Raw genomic sequence first — 13,481 nt, forward strand, 5'->3', positions numbered from 1 at the left:
TTAAAAATATTCCTAACCACATGCCATGATTTTGTAATAAGGTATGCACCTTTATTAGCAGAAATAATTGCACTAGAAGTGCATTATGACCAAAGATGGCGCTAATACCTCAGTCTAGGAGGTATCTACCTTTTACATTTTTTATTTTTTAAGCTACTGGTTCAAATAAAAATATTTTGGAAGTGCAAAAACATTTAAAGAGTGGTTTGCGTGCATGCTAATAGGAAAAAATGTTTGACTTTTTTTATGTCTGTCTTGGGACAACACAAGACATGAATGAATAAGTGCTACTTTAAACGGGCCATACCATGAATTTCTTCAGCCTTTCAGAGTAAACTATATTCATATATATGATCATATATTAACTTTGGAACACTAAAAAACAGGTTATTCAAGAAATATGATTCATTTTTGTGGACAGTTTTAAAACCTGGATGTAAAACGACTACATTTCTGAGCCTCCGCATATCGCTTCTTGTCGGTCCCGCCCATTTCACTATGTCATCCTTTAGCCTGCATCCCCGAGCCTCCTCAGCGTGACCAAACGTCGCAAAATAAACCATGTGACTAAAAATCTCTTCAGCCATTGGTCAGCAGCTATATGGGGCGGGTCAAAACAGAAGAAAAAAAAGGATGCGATGAAAAAGCTTGCCAGGATTTTTCACTTATTCAACTTTGTATTTTGCTGATGGATTTTGAGTGTCTGTATGAAGGTCAGGTTCAACAGTTTTTACTGCAGCTTTGATACCATGGAGGAATCCTGTATGACGGTTACTGGGAACGCTACAGCTACAGGTACACACACTAATATGTGTTTGCGACATGTATATTGTCACTAGAATCAAGGTGGATCAGATTAAAAACAAATTTATTAGGCACAAATTCATCTGACCACATTTTAATGAATTTCTGTGTCTCGTCATTGTGGTGTTATGGTATTGTTTTTAATAGAATTCTGTTGGAACTACATTAGAGCTATTAAAATGACGTCACAGCAACACCTGGCGCGCGTGCCACGTAACGAGACCGAAAAGCAAGCTAAACGTTTTTCAGTGGTGTTTATATAAACGTTCTAACAAGTAAACAGTTTGACCAATTATTTCCTTCTGGCTAACATGACAATCTAATGCTCTACATTTGTCCGGGGCTCACAGGCGCACACAGGCTGCTGCCGTGAAAGCTCTATTGTAACTGTTCTGATTATTTTATTATCAGACACACGATTGTGATAACAAAATAATCAGAACAATCATGAATACTACAGACACTATGAATTTTATCGCATTAAACTCTATTGTAGTTTCAACAGAATTCTCTTAAAAACAATGCAATAAAACCACAACGATGAGACAAGTAAACTCATTAAAATGTGGTTGGATGAATTCATGCTCAATAAAACAACTTTTAATGCAATCCACATTGATTCTACTGAATGTTTTTTAGCGTGCATACCTGTTGCGTCTCCAGTAACCTTAATGCACTCAAAATCCATCAGCAAAATAAAAAGTTTGAAAAACTGAAAAATCCTGACAAGATTTTGCAGACCGCAGGTCCTCCATCTTTATCTTGACTGAAGAGATCTTTAGTCCCGTGGTTTTATTTACAAATTTTGATCAAGGTGAAGAGGCTGAGGAGGCGGGTTCAAGGATGACAGTGTGAAATGGGCGGGACCAACAAAGAGCGAAAGGCAGAGGCTCAGAAATCGAGTCGTTTTACTTCCGAGTATTAAAACGGTCCTCAAAAATGACTAATAATTTGTTTTTTAGTGTTCCCAATGTGATATATGACCATATATAGGGATATATTTTACTCTGAAAGGCTGAAGAAAATCATGGTAGGGCCCCTTTAAAACCTCAAAAAGTAGAATTTTCATGGTAGGGCCCCTTTAAATCGCGTGTAACAACGTGTTTTTGGTGGCTATACCATAGACAGTCTAATAATAAATGTGGACTTCTCGAGCAATGAGGTCCTCCATTGGAAATGCATTACCTCCACTCCTCGTGAAAGTAGGCCACCGCTTTCACTATCACTTCCTGATATTGTTACCGCCATTTAACAAACGTCTGCAACCCATCGACAGCGATTGGTCTGAGTCGCTGTGAGTCACCGGCTTGGGAGAATTGTACATCCCAACATTTGATTCTGCCAGCGATCCTTTTGGATTTACTTACATTTATTCCTTTTTGTTGAACTAAAAGGAGCATTTAGGGGACGCCGCCGCAGAGCAGCATGCGGCCCCCCCTCGTGCGCGCAGCTGTAGCTTGTCACTTTTATAGTCTGATCAGATGCACGAGAGAAGCGCGTTCAGCGGTATTTAAAATCAATAACCATTCAAACAAGTCAACAGCTGGATCTTTTTTTCAGTTTGAAAATACGACAAGAACCATTCAAGTTTGTCATGGCCTCCTCGTGCTCCTCATAGGAAACGTATGTGTGTAATTCAGGCTGCAAGCTTGAAGAGTGCGGCGAAGAATAAACTTTGGTTGGTGATTTTATGGAGGACCTGTACCATTCCGTATGATACGCAACTTATTATTTATAAGCTACAATCAAAACAGAGAAAAAGTCCAAAACACATAACCTACAGAATAAATCCTCATCTAAAAATGTCGACAGCATGCGCCTCTTGTTGTTTTAAACTGCTGCATCGGTACATTCCATTGAGGAAAACAACAGTAGGACAATGATTGGTACATTGTTGAATTGTAAAGTAGGTGTTAAAAGGTCTTCACGGACCCATTGATGAAGTCTGCTCCCATTGGCTACCCGTCATCTGTCAATCAAACCCCCCAGACGTTCGACGTCAGACCCCACAAACGCTTGTTGAGCCACCTGATTGGTCAATTTATAACTCTAATAACTTAATGCGATAAAATTCATAGTGTCTGTATTATTATTAGCTGATTTAATTATTTTGTTATCAGACACGATTGTTTCGTATCTGACATGTTTCGACGGAGAGCTTCCGTCTTCATCAGAGTCGTCACACCTTACTAACCTTACTAACTCTATTAACTTACGATAAGGGAAAATACTAAGGATACGAAAAATGAAGTTAATCAGAAAGCAGCAGAGAAAGAATGATTATTCTGACATATAAAATGGCTGAGAAATAACTGCCTGTTTCTCAATGTAAATCAATGGGACTTTGGTCTTTTTGCAACCCAGTGGTACTTCCTATATGGAACACGGAAGTAGGGGGGTTTGCTCAGTCCAGTTCTTATATACAGTCAATGGGCTATACGCTGATGTTTTATGACATCTTTCGCCTGCCATAATGTGGTTCACGTGGTTAACAGAGCGCGGAGCTTAAAACAAAGACTGAACGTAGTCCAGAAAACTTGTTTTCTTTCAGTTTACAAAAAATATGTAAATACTACTTAATATACATTTAAAATGTATACATACCTATACCGTGGAGCTGAAGCTGTGGTTTCCAGGCGATATCCAGCAGTCTGCGCTGACGACAGAGCTCCTGCTCGTACTGGACGATGGTTCCTTCACAGTGTCTGAATATTTCTTCAGCAGCAGCAGATAGTCGCTCTCCGATAAACTCTCTCAGAGACTGAAGGGAAGACATGGTTCCTGCAGCTGCTAAATATCTTCAGCTCCAACAAACACCAAAGTCCTCTGAACAGCAGCAGCTCCGATCATCTGCTAGTCTCACAATCACAGCCACGTTGTCTTTACGTTCAACACGTATTCACTCATTTACGACACTTTGGAAAATGCCGAGAGTTCCGACACGAACCACGTATCGACTTTTCTTTCCAAAAACCTCACGAACGTCCGAACATAACACCACCGTTCACCGAACACAAGCTAACGCTGCTAGCAAGCTAGCATAAACAGACAATAGACTGAGTGGCTCCTCCCGCCTCGAGTTCCAAATAGGAAGTACCCGTTGTATGGCGTAAGATAACTGTCAAAAAGAAACGTATTCATAAATAATGTTTTGTATTTATAAAAAGAAATGTGTATACTGAATCATCAAAAGAAAAACACACAACTAAAAAAACAAAGTAGAAATAAATTACAATTAAAATGAACTGTATAACAACAATATAAAGATAAATAGAGGGCAATAAAGTCAAGTCAAGAGGGACATGTTCATGTTTTCTTTGGAGTAGGGATCTTGAATATAATTTAAGATAGTTCAATAACCCGTGTATGTGGGGTTTCATCTTTAGTAATTTACAGGTGTGAATAAAATATTTTATAATACAAATCAATGCTCTGATCATGGAGTCCAGGGTTTTATCACTTTGGTATATTTTTTATTTACATTATATTAAATGTAATTTATTTTGGTTTTTGTTCATACAAGATATGATAAGTAAATTTTCTTATTTTTCTTGCTTTCATGATCTCATAATTTTGCAGGACATATTTTATTTTTATTGGGGAAGGGTATACATATTGTTAAAAATTATCAGAAAATTTGTGTATCATGATTGGTTGAGTCAATATTTTTTAAATAAATTTGAAAGGATTTAATTTTTCTATCATATTCTTTTAATGAGAAAATCGGTTTACATTTTGAAAAAAAAGTCACAGTTTAGATAGTTACTATGTTTGTCTATTAAATCAGAGATAGCTCTAACTCCCCTTTCCGACAAAGTTTATGAAAACATTTGTTTCTATTTAACAGAACATATCTTTTATTCCATAAAGGTGTAGGCAAGGCAAGGCAAGGCAAGGCAAGGCAAGGCAAGGCAAGGCAAGTTTATTTGTATAGCACATTTCATGTACAGAGACAATTCAAAGTGCTTTGTGTGTATTGTGTGGGGAGAAATTATGACGTTGATTTAATTTAATTTAATTGTAATTTAAAAAAAATAATAATAATCTAGCTATAAAAGAACCAGAAAGTATTTTGTATTCTGTATTGAGGAGTGTGAATAATCAAAATTGTCCAAGAATCTTTTGTCTTTATTTTGCTTTGGAATTAAGTGATAACGCTTTGTGTCATTCTAGGTATAAATTGTGGATTCTTTACACATTCTAGTGGTGCTTTAAACTATAAACTTATGATATCTTCCCAAAAGTATTTATAAAAGTTAGTTATGACCCCATTATTACCAGGAGTTTTATATGATGAAAAATTCTTAAAAACAGTATCTAGTTCTTCAGTTTTTAAATCTGACTCACATATTCCTGTAAAAGATTAATCAATAGTGTATAGTCTGGACTTTGATTTAAAAAGATGTTTTAGTCAGTTGGAAAGTCAACTAAGGTATAAAGACTCTTCTTGTAATGTATAATTTAGTTTAGACAAAGAGTAAAAGTTTTTCTTTATCCTCAAAAGTTGAATCAGACTGATGTTTTTGATATTGATATTTATTGATATTGATATTTATTTTGATATTTAATATTTATAGTTTGTATTGAGTAATTTAGTGAAAATAAAAAGAAAAGATTTAACAAAGTACCAAAACCATGCAACAGGATTTGAGATAATAGATTTGAACCCATTTCCTTCTGATGAAAATAAATTCTGTTATCACAAAAGATTTGTTAATTCGTGGATTTTTCCACAAGTTTTAAACAGGAATCAAAAGTTTCTGCAGTGACAGCTTGTTAGTTTGGTACATTGATGACTACAAAGATTTTTTTTATTGTCTGCTACAACGAAAGTTTGACTGTTTTAATATTTTAAATAGCTTAGTATTTTATTTTAAACTAAACTTAAATAGCAAATAACTAAATAAATAAAAGAGACAAAAAATTAAAAGACAAAAAAATCAAATGAATAAATAGCTAAACATAATATTAAATAAGAAAATAAAAAGCAACAAAAAATATAAAATATATATTTCAAAACACAAAAAACTAAAACAAATATAAACTTTAAAGCATATAAATAAATGACTCAAAGTAAGTAATAAATAAAAAAAAAAGACGTTCTAAAAGAGACAAAAAAGAGATGGATAAGCAGACAGACTTTTGATCTGGATGTCAGCTCAGACGAGGAAGTGAAGATCTTCAGGGACAGAACTTCCTCCAAAATCCTGATTCTTTCTCCTTCCAGTTCACCAAAGAGTCTTTTAGCTAATTCTCCAACGTTTATTGACGTTGCTGTGACCAATACATTCAATCCATTGCAAACACACGTCAACCAGAATTTTGGTGGTTTTCAGTCTACGTACAAACCGGGTGTTCATTTAGGACGTGCAAAATTGCGACAACGCTGAACTGTTAACAATCACAGACTCTGAATTTGATAGTGACGTTTAGTTAGCGTCCACTTCAAAACACACAAGTGCCAACCGTTGTTAACATGATCACCGGCCAAATTTATATGACACCTAAGATGTACATTTATGGAAATAGAGCTGTGAAAATAAAAAAGCCTGGTACAAAATTTCCACCGTTTTGACAGTTCTCAAAATCATGAGACATGTTTCTGTTTGTACTGAAAGGAACCTACTGGAAGGAAGCTTGGTACTATGAAAATTATTAATCAATTTAACCTCGAATTTCTTAAGCCAGTGTAGCAGAAAGAATAAACAGTGACATCTTGGTCACATAAATTGTAATATATAATAGGTACTAGTGATGGGTACAGACATGGACATGAGCTTTAAGTCCAACTTCAATCATTGATGTTTGTACAGTTCAGAGATGCTTAGTTTGTCCTGAGACATTAGTATATGTAGTTCCAGATGTTCTCCAGATGGTTGATGTTGAACAACAGGACTGAGCTGATAGAAAGTGACTGAATCCACAGGCAGGATTTTCATGACAAATATGCACACTAGTGTGTCTGGAGAACTTTCAGTTTCCATCAGACTAACAGCTGCTGTGTCTTAAAAACTCCTCCGACAGCTACGCGTGTCTTTCACCAAATGCTGGATGGACAAATTTCAGAGTGGCCAGAAAACTGAGATGTGATGGGGGACAACTCGAGGAATGCTGGACAAACATCTCAACTTAAAGTTCCTTACAAAGGAGTTTCCTATCCTGCACCTGAACAAAGTGGGATTACTGGGTCTGATCCACAGTGAGCAGAACTCTCCAAGTATGTGTGGACCTTTTCCTCCATCATCAGCTCCAGAGATGTTCTGGTCGGAGTGGAATTGTGTCCAAACTCACGCAGACCTTCTCCAGAATGAAGGTCGCTTCAAACAAACCTGCCTGATTGGTGGTTTCTTGGTAAGTGGGAGGGGCTAAATCTAAGGCTGGATCTGACCTGCTTTTGCCTTCATGTGTTCAGCATTTGACAGTAACAATCAAATCAAAGTCAGAGTAGGTGACGTTTTTGGGCAGTTTCAACATCTCTTTTGGAGTTGATGTTTGGGGACACTGAGGTCAAAGGTCAGACAGAGCAGTTTTCTACTCTACAAACTGAGAAAAGGAGCGTGTCATTTCTGAAGAACTCAGCATTAAAATGATTTTTCAAACACTCTTTTTAAATCCCCATTTCATGAATGCGGGCTGCACGGTGGCGCAAGTGGTTAGCGCTCTCGCCTCACAGCGAGAAGGCCCCGGTTCGACTCCCGGCTGGGACCTTTCTGTGTGGAGTTTGCATGTTCTCCCCGTGCATGCGTGGGTTTTCACCGGGGACTCCGGCTTCCTCCCACCGTCCAAAAACATGCTTCATAGGTTAATTGGTGACTCTAAAATTGCCCCTAGGTGTGAATGTGAGAGTGAATGGGTGTGTGATTGAGGCCCTGCGACAGACTGGCGACCTGTCCAGGGTGTACCCCGCCTTCGCCCTTCAGTAGCCGGGATAGGCTCCGGCACCCCCGCGACCCCGAAAGGGACAAAGCGGTCAAGAAGATGGATGGATTTCATGAATGCATGGAGGAAATGCACACATGACATGTAGGCGGTCCGGGCCCATCTGTAGATGACTCTGCTGTCTTCTTCAGTTCAGCTTCCTCACGCCAAAGGGGTTCGAACCACAGAGAGGCTCTTTGTTCGCTGTTGTGTCTAAAAACAAATGAGCAGCTTGGGTTACTTCTGCATAAAAACCGACAAACTGATTAAAAAGCGAAAGCAGAACTGTAAGATCACATTTTCTGCTCCATATTTAGAAAAATCAATCATGATATAATGATACCAATTTTTAAACACAGTTGAGTAAGAAAAATGGTTTGGGCTCCTTTTTAACCCAGACAATTTTCACTATTTCAGTTAACGACAAAAATTTAAATAAAAGTCCTTTATGTGATTCTTGACTTTTGTGGCCACTCTCACAAAGTGAACTAGAAAAAACTTCAGTATATGAGCTTGATTTTCCCTACTTGAAGCCACATTTGTCTTTTTACAGGACTCGTGAACTTGGTATCACTGTCAGCATTTTGACTCGACCAGTTGTTGTTTGGCGATAACTTGTCCAGATGAAAGTGCAGCTGATTGTCCATCTCATTTTTCCAGACTAAATGATCAGAAGAAAACCTCCTCGGTAGTGGACTGGAACCAGACACAGTGAGGTTTGTGGCTGATAAGGCGGCAACTCTCTCAGAGACAGATTTGCAAATATATGGACCCAATAAATTTACCAACAACCGATTGTGTTTTATATCTCATATCAACATTCTTTTTCTAAACATAGCACATACATTTTGGCCAAAGGAAGAATGTTAATGTATAGCGGTTCAGTGGGTGGAGGCTATTTTAAACACATTCAGAGAGGTGGAGCTCTGTTAAGGTGTTCCTGAATAAGGAAATGAGGAAGTTGAGACTTTTCCTCCATGTCAGAGCAGACCGAGCAGGAGGAGATGGAGGCTCCAACTTTCTTCTTCTTCACAGTGAGTCTTTGTGTTTGTGTCCAGCAGCATGGATCAGTGTGAGGACACACAGGAGGGAGCCCCTCCCTCTAAAAGCACTCTGTGTGGGGAAGATGAGAGCCAGAGAAAAGCTCAGAGGTGAGATGAACATCTCTAACTGTCCAGGACTCTTCTCCATGTCAGAGCTCAGCACTCACACCAGCAACCGCCATTCTTCACAGGAACCAACCTGGACCTGGATCTGGATCCATCTTGGGGTCTTTCATGAGTGACTTCTCTAATGATTTACCTCTCAACTTCAAAGACAGCAGTACAGGAGTAGAAGAGTAAGTTTTTGTCTAAAGTGTGTTATGGATTCAATAAATGATGAATAAGTGCTTTCTCAATTGAAACAAATGTGTTACACAATTGTCACTTGGGGGCATTTTAACAAATTGTCTCACAGCAAATCAGTTGTTCAATATGGAACAGAATCTGATTTATCTTTATAAGTAATAAAAGTTAAGTCTTTAAAAGTAATAAAACAAATGTTTTCTTTTCCCATCAGGATCCAACAGAGATTTGAAACTGACTCTGAATCTGAATCCAGCTGGGTGTCCCTCAGGAGTGACGACTCAGAGGATGAAAATCCTGACTTTAAAGACATTATTGCAGGAGTGGAACAGTAAGTGTTTGTCACTTATAGGCTGGATAATAGCTCAGATGATCAATAGATTTATAATTCAGTAGTGATCAGAGTCACTTGGAGCGTCATGTGTGATGAGATCTTCTCTGTTGAGTCTTCTGAGAGTCCCTGAGAGCAGTTCCTTAAAATCAGGTGATAAATGCACAAGTATAAAAAAAATCAGTCAGGAGTTTTTCTTAAGTCCTTTTGACCGTTTCCAGATGAGAGAGAAATGGTTCCTAAGTATTTGAAAAAGTGGTTAATGTGCAAGTTTGTGCCTCAGTTTGTGCAAGGAAGGAATAACAGGTCAAACACCACCACGCTGAGGTGTACCAAGTATATCACCAACCACATCGTTAAATATGCGGATTACTCTACGGTGGTTGGTCTCAACAAAGGTGGCGATACAAAGCATCACAGAGAGAAGGTGCAGCAGCAACAATCTGATCCTGAATGTGGAGAAAACCAAAGAACAGGATCCTGTTGGGAGGACACAGCCTGTGATGACCTCATATGGACATAGCACACCTCCTCCACTGGAATGAAGGCTCACTAGTGCCTGCACTTCCTGTTGAGGCTAAAGGGTGCACACCTCAGCCCATTTTTCCGTGATACTGGTGTATGGCCGCAGTTTGGACCCTGTCGACACTCATTGGTTTGAGTCAGTCACATTTCTAGGGCAACTACTGTTACCAATCATGAATAAGTTTATTTGAAGTCCACACCCCTTCCACTGAAAGGGAATCTATCAATCAAACATTCAAGGTGGGGCCTTGAGGGCTTTTAATGAGGCATCTGATTGCTCAGTTCATAACCTAGAAAAACTTGCAATAAAGAAAAAATATGAAATGTATATATGAGTAATGTATCTCTAAACAAATGTGTATAAATGTTTAAACTCAAAATGGAATTGAATTGAAGAATCGAAAGAATCAGAAAAAATCTAAATCAAATCGATTCAGGCTCTTGTGAATCCAATCAAATCCAATCGAATTGTTTCTGGAGATTATAACCAATACCCAGCCCTAGAATATTAAATCTAGCCGCAGAGCAAAAATTTGGGTCATTTTACTTTCAAGTGAATTTGGACTGAGGTGTTTCCAGTTAGTTTAGTTTGAAAACCTCCCTGATGGTTCTGATTCTCCACAGAGTGGACCAGCAGAGCTCAGAGACTCCCAGTGGTCCGTCTGTCCAGCAGCATCAAACACAGCTGGATTCCATCTTTCTGGTCTGTACATGAACAACAACTGCTTTTCCATCATTCTGTCCACAGTCATCTCCATGCTGCACTTTGGAGACCAGTGGATTGTCAGTGTGTCCAACATGGAGCTGATGTTTGGCTCCATGACTTCACTCTGATTGGCTCATTCATCTAGAATTCTGTTGCAGCTGCTGGAGGACAACATTGTCACTTTTGTGAAGAAGGAGCTGAAGAAGATCCAGAAGATTCTGAGTCCGAGGGAGGATGGGGAGGATCTGGAGGGTGAAGATGAAGAGCAGAGGAGCAGCAGAGAGTCACTGATGAAGATCACAGAGAACTTCCTGAGGAGAATGAAGCAGGAGGAGCTGGCTGATCGACTGCAGAGCAGTAAGAGGATTTCTCTGAAGGTTTCAGCTGCTGATAAATGAAGATTTACTGATGTCTCAACACATGGAACCACATGGATTCAAACCCTCATCATTCAGGCTGCAGAGAGTTTATTTACTCTGTTTGTTGTCTTCATTCAGGATCTGCTGCTGCAGTTTGTCGACATAAAGTCCAATCTGGTCTGAAGAAGAAGTTCCAGTGTGTGTTTGAGGGAATCGCTAAAGCAGGAAACCCAACCCTTCTGAATGAGATCTACACAGAGCTCTACATCACAGAGGGAGGAACTGGAGAGCTGAATGAAGAACATGAGGTCAGACAGATTGAAGCAGCATCCAGGAAAGCAGACAGAGCAGAAACCAGCATCAGACAAGAAGAGCTCTTTCAACTCCCAGCTGGAAGACAAGAACCAATCAGAACCGTGATGACAAAGGGAGTGGCTGGCATCGGGAAAACAGTCTTAACACAGAAGTTCACTCTGGACTGGGCTGAAGGCAAAGCCAACCAGAACATCCACTTCACATTTCCATTCACTTTCAGAGAGCTGAATGTGCTGAAAGAGGAGAAGTTCAGCTTGGTGGAACTTGTTCATCACTTCTTCCCTGAAACCAAAGAAGCAGGAATCTGCAGCTTTGAAGACTTCCAGGTCGTCTTCATCTTTGATGGTCTGGATGAGTGTCGACTTCCTCTGGACTTCCACAAGACTCGGATCCTAAATGACCCTAGAAAGTCCACCTCAGTGGGTGATCTGCTGACAAACCTCATCAGGGGGAACCTGCTTCCCTCTGCTCGCCTCTGGATAACCACACGACCTGCAGCAGCCAATCAGATCCCTGCTGAGTGTGTTGACATGGTGACAGAGGTCAGAGGGTTCAATGATCCACAGAAGGAGGAGTACTTCAGGAAGAGATTCAGAGATGAAGAGCAGGCCAGCAGGATCATCTCCCACATCAAGAGATCCCGAAGCCTCCACATCATGTGCCACATCCCAGTCTTCTGCTGGATCACTGCTACAGTTCTGGAGGATCTGCTGAAGAGCAGAGAGGGAGAAGAGCTGCCCAAGAGCCTGACTGAGATGTACATCCACTTCCTGGTGGTTCAGGCCAAAGTCAAGAAGGTCAAGTATGATGGAGGAGCTGAGACAGATCCTCACTGGAGTCCAGAGAGCAGGAAGATGATGGAGTCTCTGGGAAAACTGGCTTTTGAGCAGCTGCAGAAAGGAAACCTGATCTTCTATGAATCCGACCTGACAGAGTGTGGCATTGATATCAGAGCAGCCTCAGTGTACTCAGGAGTGTTCACACAGATCTTTAGAGAGGAGAGAGGCCTGTACCAGGACAAGGTGTTCTGCTTCATCCATCTGAGTGTTCAGGAGTTTCTGGCTGCTCTTCATGTCCACCTGACCTTCATCTCCTCTCGGCTAAACCTCATGGAAAAACAACAGAGAAAAATCAAGATGTTTAAACAAAAACAAAGAAGACTAGTCCAGTTCTATCAGAGTGCTGTAAAGAAGGCCTTACAGAGTCCAAACGGACACCTGGACTTGTTCCTCCGCTTCCTCCTGGGTCTTTCACTGCAGACGAATCAGAGTCTTCTTCAAGGTCTGCTGACTCAGACAGGAAGTAGCTCACAGACCAATCAGGAAACAGTCCAGTTCATCAAGAAGAAGATCAGTGAGGATCTGTCTGCAGAGAAAAGCATCAACCTGTTCCACTGTCTGAATGAACTGAACGATGGTTCTCTAGTGGAGGAGATCCAACAGTTCCTGAGGTCAAGACGTCTCTCCACAGACAAACTGTCTCCTGCTCAGTGGTCTGCTCTGGTCTTCATCTTATTATCATCAGAAGAAGACCTGGAAGTGTTTGACCTGCTCAAATACTCTGCTTCAGAGGAGGCTCTTCTGAGGATGCTGCCAGTAATCAAAGCCTCTAAAAAAGCTCTGTAAGAACTCTCAGGAAAATCCCATTTAGTGAACAAATGAATTTGAGTGTAAAAACAAAGGTTCAATATTTGATGTCTGTCTTTGTTTTTTTTCTTTAGACTGAGTGGCTGTAAATTGTCAAAGAGAAGCTGTGCAGTTCTGTCTTCAGTTCTCAGCTCTCCGTCCTCCAGACTCCGAGATCTGGATCTGAGTTACAACGACCTGCAGGATTCAGGAGTGGAGCTTCTTTCTGTTGGACTAAAGAGTCCACACTGTAAACTGGAGGCTCTCAGGTCAGCTTTCATTCAACTATTTGTTCCAGATTCTGTTTGGAGAAAGTGTTGGACATCAATAAATAAGAAACAGTGGATGATAATAATGGATTAGATTTATCGGCGCTTTTCAAGACACTCAAAGCGCTTACATTGTGCATCCATTATTCATTCACACCTCATTCATACTTGGTGACGGTAAGCTACTACTGTAGCCACAGCTGCCCTGGGGCAGGCTGACAGAGGCGTGGCTGCCAGTATGCCCCTACGGCCCCTCTGACCATCACCAGAACATTCATACGCA

The 13,481-nt window shown here is 40.1% G+C and overlaps 1 protein-coding gene across 1 annotated transcript; it reads left to right on the plus strand.

Annotated features, from left to right (window-relative positions):
• The first annotated feature begins 8,999 nt into the window (after positions 1–8,999).
• LOC112156792 (NLR family CARD domain-containing protein 3-like) lies at positions 9,000–12,929 on the plus strand. The gene is made up of 4 exons (XM_024289157.2): positions 9,000–9,061; positions 9,283–9,399; positions 10,797–11,007; positions 11,175–12,929. Exons 1-4 carry the CDS (start codon positions 9,000–9,002, stop codon positions 12,927–12,929), a joined length of 2,145 nt encoding a protein of 714 aa, XP_024144925.2.
• The last annotated feature ends 552 nt before the right edge of the window (positions 12,930–13,481 follow it).

This window comes from Oryzias melastigma, linkage group LG2 (genome assembly GCF_002922805.2).
Source record: "Oryzias melastigma strain HK-1 linkage group LG2, ASM292280v2, whole genome shotgun sequence".
Taxonomy (NCBI): domain Eukaryota; kingdom Metazoa; phylum Chordata; class Actinopteri; order Beloniformes; family Adrianichthyidae; genus Oryzias; species Oryzias melastigma.

Coding starts and splice junctions, on each gene's coding strand:
- LOC112156792 (XM_024289157.2), top strand. CDS start 9,000: ATGAGTGACTTCTCTAATGATTTACCTCTCAACTTCAAAGACAGCAGT. Junction 9,062..9,282: donor AGCAGTACAGGAGTAGAAGA/GTAAGTTTTTGT, acceptor TTTTCCCATCAG/GATCCAACAGAGATTTGAAA. Junction 11,008..11,174: donor GTAAGAGGATTTCTCTGAAG/GTTTCAGCTGCT, acceptor TCTGGTCTGAAG/AAGAAGTTCCAGTGTGTGTT.